The sequence below is a fragment of the Morus notabilis genome, unplaced genomic scaffold (genome assembly GCF_000414095.1).
Source record: "Morus notabilis unplaced genomic scaffold, ASM41409v2 Scaffold689, whole genome shotgun sequence".
Classification (NCBI taxonomy): Eukaryota; Viridiplantae; Streptophyta; class Magnoliopsida; order Rosales; family Moraceae; genus Morus; species Morus notabilis.
The window spans coordinates 515175-523360 of NW_010358342.1; the positions used below are offsets into that span (position 1 = coordinate 515175).

General features: G+C 32.3%; 2 protein-coding genes across 2 annotated transcripts in view; one reads left to right on the forward strand and one right to left on the reverse strand.

Moving 5' to 3' along the window:
* The first annotated feature begins 266 nt into the window (after positions 1–266).
* On the forward strand, positions 267–1915 carry LOC21400489 (NAC domain-containing protein 83). The gene is made up of 3 exons (XM_010092386.2): positions 267–675; positions 816–1066; positions 1229–1915. The coding sequence occupies exons 1-3, from the start codon at positions 495–497 to the stop codon at positions 1628–1630; spliced, it is 834 nt and encodes a 277-aa protein (XP_010090688.1). The 5' UTR covers positions 267–494; the 3' UTR covers positions 1631–1915.
* A 4751-nt stretch (positions 1916–6666) lies between these two features.
* Positions 6667–8186, reverse strand: part of LOC21400490 — a 4243-nt gene continuing 2723 nt past the window's right edge. Inside the window, exon 2 of the mRNA XM_010092387.2 lies at positions 6667–7036. Within this exon, the coding sequence (XP_010090689.1) occupies positions 6944–7036 (93 nt within the window). The 3' untranslated portion in view covers positions 6667–6943. The remainder of the gene's footprint in view (positions 7037–8186) is intronic.

Genomic DNA, 8186 nt, shown 5'->3' on the forward strand with positions numbered 1-8186 from the left:
AAAAAAAGGAAAAAAAAAAAACTTTTTAACCTTTTTGTAAGAGAGAGAGAGAGAGAGAGAGAGAGAGGAGAGAAGAAGGCTTCAAACGTTTTTGTTAAAACAGCGTCAAACGAAAAGAGATTGAGTCTCGTTTACGCCAAATGGGTCGTCCTATTTGCCATTTGATTTTTCCTTTTTTTTTTTCCTCTTCCATCTCACTCTCACACACCCATTACTATAAAATAAGTCACACTTTCTCTCTTTCATACCCACACCTTCCCCCCTTTCTTTCTTTAAAATTTGGCCCTTTTTTCCCTTCTTGTTCTTGTTCCCCTCTTGTTCATGTTCACTGCTTTGTCATATTCTTTGTGCTCTTAAATGGACTATAAAAGCTCCCCATAAGCTTGCTTACTTCTATTGTGGCTCAATTGGGTTTCATTTAGTTTATTGATTAGTTTTTCCCGAAAGCCATAATAGTAATAATAATAATAATAAACAACAACAAAACAACTCCTATGGAGAAGCTTAATTTTGTTAAAAATGGTGTGCTTAGATTACCCCCCGGGTTTCGGTTTCACCCAACAGATGAAGAGCTTGTGGTTCAGTACTTGAAGAGAAAGGCTTTCTCTCACCCTTTGCCTGCTTCCATTATTCCTGAAGTTGATGTTTGCAAGTCTGATCCTTGGGATTTACCAGGTTGGTTTTTTCTTTTTCTTTTATTTTTTATTTTTTAGTTTTCTCTCACAATGCCATGTTGCAAAAATAAAAAATAAAAAAATAAAAAAAAAAGATTATATTTTTGTTTCAAGGTACTAAATGAAAGAGGTTGAATTTAGGTGATTTGGAGCAAGAGAGGTACTTCTTTAGCACAAAGGAAGCGAAGTATCCAAATGGGAATAGATCAAACAGGGCAACAGGTACTGGGTATTGGAAAGCAACTGGAATAGACAAGCAAATTGTGAGTTCCAAAGGAAACCAAGTTGTGGGCATGAAAAAGACTCTTGTCTTCTATAGAGGAAAGCCTCCACATGGCTCCAGAACTGACTGGATTATGCATGAATATCGCCTTGTTAACACCTCATCCCAGGTCAGCTCTTTTTTTTTTTTTTTTTGGATTACATTAAAATATAAAAAATTGTAAGGAAAAAAAAAAAAAAAAACCCCATTTCATATTTAGCTCAAAAAAACATTTTTTTTTTTTTTTTTTTGCTTTGTTGGAGTGCTGATGCAATAATTTTCGGGGTTGCAGAGCCCTGTGGAAATTCCAATGGAAAACTGGGTCCTCTGCCGGATATTTTTGAAGAAAAGAGCAAGTAAAAATGAGGAAGAAAACTGTGGTGGTGAACTTGTTGCTCGGAAAGCAACAAGAGTGATGAGAAGTAATAACGCCACCACCAGTACCACTAGCAATAGGCCTGTTTTCTATGACTTCATGAGAAAGGAAAATACAGAAAGAGAAAGGGAAAGAGCAGACTTGAATCTTGCTTTGAGTTCATCATCTTCTGGTTCAAGTGGAATCACTGAAGTATCTTCTAATAATAATCAAGAAGAAGAATCATCGGATGATCATCAAGAAGAAGATAGCAGTAGTTGCAATACTATTTCTACTACTACTTTCCCTTATTTTAGAAGAAAACAAAACTCTATATAGTAGTTTAAGTTAAAATATTTTAGTAGTAATCCAATTCCAGATTACTTTCTGTATCGGTAATGGAGCTTCTTTTTTTCTTCTGGTTTCTCAGTTAGAATAACGTCTAAAAGGGAAAAATATGATGAGGGTCTTTTTTGGTCTCTTGTTTGTGCTTGTCACTTTGATATCATGAGGAAGAGAAATAAAAAGAAAATCCCGCCAAAAGAATCGGCATTAACTTACTTTGTAATCGGTAATGTGAAGAGCATTGGATGTTTAACGGATGGTTCTTTTGTTTTTGTACAATACCAAGCTTTTTATATTTTCGCCTTTCACTGATTCTGCACAATTAATCTGCATTTTTGAAGCGTTCTTATTTCTCTCCTTGTTTGAGAATTACCAAATACTTCAATCGCTTCAATCGCAAACGGTAAAATTTTCATCAAAATTTTGTTTAATGCGATTTTCACAAGTCAAAATATCACCAGCCGATTTTAAAATTTTATAAATCAAATTCCCATGCGATTTGTTTTATTGTTTTTTATCCTCTAAGAGCCCTTAATAGTCATAACTAAAAGGCAAACTATTTTCGAAGGGAATCAAAATTAAAAGAGAGGGCTAGGAAAGAGGGAAGAAACAGAAGGGCGTATGTGCAAATTAATATGAACTTTTCTCTTTAATCGAAGGCATTGGGTAATTTTTAGGGCAGCATAAAGCATAGAATATGAAATATGATCTTTGCAAGATCAGCATCCCACGAGCTTCTCTTAGTGCCCTTTAGGAAAAGGCAAAATCTGTCCCCTTGAAAAAAAAAAAAAAAAAAAGGAAGAAGAAGAAGAACCCAATTCCATTATTCTGATTTCAAATGGATTAAATCTCCAAAGATTCTGATACTCACAATCTCCAACTCAATATCTTCAAATATACTCTAATCTGTATAATGGTGGAATCTTGTTCCAATAAACATTCTCAACATAATTTGTACAGACATTTGTTATAATTGTCATCCTAAAATTAGCTATTTTTTCAACAAGCAGAGAAGTGTTAGGTATATTGTCGTTTGGAATTGGAAACAGGGTTAACTAAAATTTGAACCTTCAAAGACTAGTTGGTGAAATATTAGACTTAAAAATGAACATAATCCATTCTTGAGCAAAGGAAGTTGTTTTTGAGAAGAAAGAAAATTGTTTTGGGGGTCCCAAGTTTTGAAAAAAATAATTCCATTTCCTTAAATTCTTCTTTTGAAAAAAAAAAAAAAAAAACTATGGTTTCTTGTAGCTTCCTCCAAGCTTACGTAAACGATACCTTATAGTTATAGTCCATGAGTTTAAAAAGAAAAAGAAAAACTATATATATACATATATATATTTCTTAGTGTCAACGGTGTTAATGATCTGTTTACATTTTATGTTACTAAAGTTCCTTGCATACACAAAAAAATGTTGACCTACTTCTTTGCAAAATATCTTATGTACTTTGAACTTGTTTTGTTGGACGGCAAATAGGGCGTTATAGCAAAGAGCCAGAGCTATATTCTCTCCACTATCTTCCAACTACTCTGCAACATTTTTTTTTTTTTGGTAATTAACTACTCTGCAACATTGTCTTGAAAGTTTAAACTAGACATATAGATATACACGTGCTTGTTTGTGTATATGTATATTTGTGAACCTATAAAAAAAATATGTATGCGTGAGAGATACTACAACCTTATTAGTAAAAACATGTATAACGGAACTTTGATGAAAATTTGTTTCTTTAAAATTAATGAAAAAAAAAAAATGAAAGCATTTTTTGTATTCTAATATATAGAATTCTCCTATTCGTATGCTTAAAATGTAAAAGCACTAAAGAAAACTTGAGACTCTTTCAACACAAGAAGAGAAACTTGTAAGACATCTTAATAATTGTTAATTAAATCTTCGCTACTAATTGTGTCATGCAGAAGCGCACGTGTCGTACATGAAGGGGCCGGAAGCCGGTTACGGTTGATTCCTACATTATTATTATATTAATCAAAGCAAAGAGAGCAACTTAGTGTAGCTAATGATAGAGATTAACAAAGATGAGTGCATAAGCAAATTAGTAAAATAAGGCAGAACAAAACCTGCAAGGTAGGTTGTCCCCCTATGCGGACATGGATAGTGATATCATATGCAAGATAGGTTGAAAGTGGGGCCATCAAACCAATGAGAGATCACCAAGTGGACACCGGCTGGACAAAGGGCGGCATATTATATATAAGCAAAGCCCTTGATTATCAATTTGGTTTATGTGCAAATAATCTACTTAAGCTATTTCCAAGTTGCCATTACCATAATAGGAAGTTGAGGAACAAATAATTAAGGAGGGGATAAGAGGGGAAAATTATATGCCGACCAACAGTTTCTTGTGACAATGGTTTAGAATCACCTTGGGCTGTTGGAGTTCTTCACGTCACCTTTTCCCTAATATAATTTCATTTTCATGACAAGGAAAAAAGAAGGATGAGAGATAGAGAATTTGGATTGGGTTGTGGAATGCTGACTTGGGGTACTCAAATTTTTTGTCAATCACGTGGGCAGCCCGTCATGGTAGACCACACATTCATAGCGACAAGGCCAAATATGATCACCTGATTAGGTCAATCACATAAAAGAAACCCTACCTAGCTATCCTTGATACACATATAAGGGCAATATTGGTCATTGTCATGGATGCCCTTTTATTATTTATTTTTTGCTTTCTTTTTTTTTTTTTTTAATTTTTTGACATTTTCAAAAACATGACCTTGCAGACAGGGAATGTATTATCAATTGGTGTAAGTTGACCGCTTCAAAAACCAACTACTTTCATGCTGCTTGTTTGGACAATATTACGGGGTTGCTTAGTATCTCTGCAACAAAGACGTCTCCAAATTTTTTTAACTATATTTTAATAATTTGGTCTGGTACAAATTTAATTAAATACTCAACATTACCACCCAAACGAAATATTGAATGTGGTGGTGGAGCCCTCATTGTGAATGAAGAACCTTTGAGCCAATCTCTCTGTACCAAATAGCACTCTACTTGTCAAACTGGATAGCCCAATTCACACAGTAAAAAACTTACAAAAGGGGATCCAAAGCTTGACAAAACGTCCATAAATACATGACAGAATACCAAAAAACACCCAATCAGTACGGCATATTTGTAAAAGATTAGACTTGCATCAAATTTCTTGTCATAATTTTCTTAATTTGATATGATTTTAATGTAATCTTAAAACCAGTCTAGTGTTTTCATTTTATGCCCCAATAGATGCAGATAATTCTCATTATGACCTTTATTAATGAATTTTGGGAGCAATTGAGTAAATAATGAGTGGGTAGGTGAGCTGCAAGCAAAGCAACAGCTCAGACCTCAACAGATTTTTTAAAAAACTAGAAACAGCTAGTAGTGCAGGAGATATGAATTCTGTGGCCAGTTGAAATTAATGGGTCAAAATGATATTTCAGTGTCGTTTGCCTATACAAGAGGTTACCTCCAACTGCATTGAAGGATTGCAGTGATTAGCTCAGTGACAGATAAGAGCAAGAGTTCTCTTGCTTTTATGCCCTTTTTTTACAACGACATGTACTTTCTGATGGAGTATTTTTATGTCATGATTTTTTTTTTTTTTTTTCCTTTTGGTGGTGGTGGTAGAAAGTGAAACATTTCGACAACTGTACATATAAACATAACATGTCACAATCGTGGATTTATAGCAGCATAAATCCCCATTACAAGACAAAAAGTACATGTTTAGCTGAACACACACATGAATTTTCCTGAGGGTGCACATGTAAAGATCTGCAACAACCAAGGGGTTGCGTAAATAAGTGTGAAACTCCTCAGTGAATGGCCAAATATATCTTTTCTTCTTAGTCCACGACTTTAACAGCGACACGTACACAAATGCGAATATCAAACTAATTTTTATGGACACCTTTACCTATATCGATACATATCCTGGGGAACTTCTATTTTGCCGGGAAAAAATTCCCATCGTCGTGTCAGAAAATAGAATAATTTGTAAATTTTACGTTAAAATTTATACATTTTAAATATTAAAATTACGTGAATTATGATAGATTTGTAAATTTTATATTAAAGTTTATAAATTCAAACAATAAAATTATAAAATTTACCATAAATTTGTGAACCGACAAACACTATAAAAAGACTCATCTTAATAGTGATGCACAATCCAAATCGTCAAATTTTCACCAAATTGGTACATAAAGCTAATAGTTTGAAACTATGCGATAGTACAATTTCTGATTGGCAATTCAAATTATCGTAAGATTTTCATCAAATTCAAATAGAATCTGTATATTCTATATGTTGGTATAAATCTACCAACTCAAAACTATACTAATTGAAGTTTTCTTTTTCACCCTACCACTGACTTTTCAAGTTTTCTTTTGATGTCAAAATCAGTCTTCCACCTATGGGGGGGACTAGGGTGGAATTTTCAACTCTTCTTTCGGTGGTTTTCGTCTTCACATCTCATTCAGTTTTTTTCTGAAAAATCAAGATGGACCACATCATCTCATATGACAAGATTCAGTATTATCTTCCTCGGGAGACTTATGAATAGCAAAGATTCCTCAGGAAAAATCATGAGAATTTTCATCAACCCTTCAAAACCACAAGGGGTCATTTCCCTGGCAATGTCATATAATAGCTGATGTAACTTATAAACTATTTATGGGTCACCAAACCCATTACACAAACAATAATGTAAACGGAACCTCGACATTAAATTTGACATCACTCTTAAGTGGTTCCACTACCAAAAGCCAGCATCTGTTCAATCTCAAAAGGTGTATTGACAATCTGACATGCACCACATACAACCTTAAATTATTTCCCATCAAATATATGATTTCATTTTTCTATGAGCTTTAACTTTAAAATGGAATTTTCTGTTTTTTTTTTTTCCAGAATATTTGCTCAGCCAAATAACCATATTGGTATTTAAAAAAAAAAAAAAAAAAAAATAGTCAGCTCCAAGCTCAAGATACACAAAATCAGCAAAGCAATATTGGAAAATTTGTATTAGTAGTTAAGTTCCAAGAGAGTTGTCCTAACCAGCCATGATTATGATTGGAATTTGTCCAACAACTTCAGGAGCTGCCATACAATGCAATACTGAAAGAATGAATACATAATACTCTTGAGAATTCTACAAACATAAAGATCAAAATTGGGGTTTTTTAATGCCTAACTTAAAGTTTATGCCAAACATCTCAAAATAAGGGGGGGAAAGGCATTTTGCAGGGGATGATCACCAAAACTACTACTTCCAAGCTTCACCAAGTGCGCTTAGTCATTCCTTGACTACTCCTTTCGTCTTTTCACCAACTTCAGCGGCAGTTTTTGAAGGAGGTTGTTCAGAACACGCTTTCAGGACAGCCTCATTCTGCAACAAAAAGTGTACAGTATTGGAACGTATGACACAGTCTTCAAATTTAATTTCAAAGAATATAACAGCAACTATTCTCCAGAAGTACGTTGACACTTGACACATAAAAACTTGTATTGATACATCTGAATAAGTGCTTATGCAAAGCCTGCAAGCAGACCAGCATGTCAGAAAATTACACAAGAAACCTCATTATGCAAAATCTGTGGATTAATCTGATACATTGAGAACTTAAATATCTAAGGCGTTGTTCATTTTACCTATTTAAATTTTTAATTCTAATTTTTAAAAACTCTAAAAAAAAAAATCACATTTAATTTTTTTTATTACAGTTAAAAACTCTCACATAAAGGCTTAGAACTTAAGTTGAAAGGGGAACTTAACCTTGGATTTTAGCTTCAGACTGAAGTTAAAACTCAAGTTAAAACTCAAATTTTACAAAAGAACGTGAACTTGAATAAAGTTATAACTTGAGTTCAAACTTTTTTTGAGTTTGAGTGCAAATGAACAAGCTAAGGGACCATTTAATTCGTTAATTCGAGTTGAGATGTAATTTTATGTGAGAGCTTTTTACTGTAGTAAAAAAGTTAAATGTGACTGTTTCTGAGAGCATTTTACTGTAGCAAAACTCAAATTTTAAACCCAAATCGGTAAAATGAACAAAGCCTTAGTTTGGAAGTGCTGTAGATTTTGAAAAAATTACTTTTAACTGTACTAAAGAAAGAAGCAGCTGAGTATTTAGTAAACTATAATTATAGTAGCTATGCTAGTTCCAAAATCAGTGTAATATAGCGTTTGGTAAATTATGAGATTAAATTGTTGTTAATAGTTAAAAATTACGACTATTATATTATACTATAATATAATACATACAATTAATATATATTTATTATTATATTTAATATAATACAAAAAACCTATTATTATATAATTATGATATAGAATATATAAATATTATTAAAATAATAACTAAAATAATTAAAAATAACTATTATATTATATTATATTATAATATATATAATTACAATATAATGTATATTTATTATTATATTTAATATAATACAATAAAACTATTATTAAATAACATATTATATAATTATGATATAAAATATAATAATATTATTAAAATGGTTAATATAATTACAAT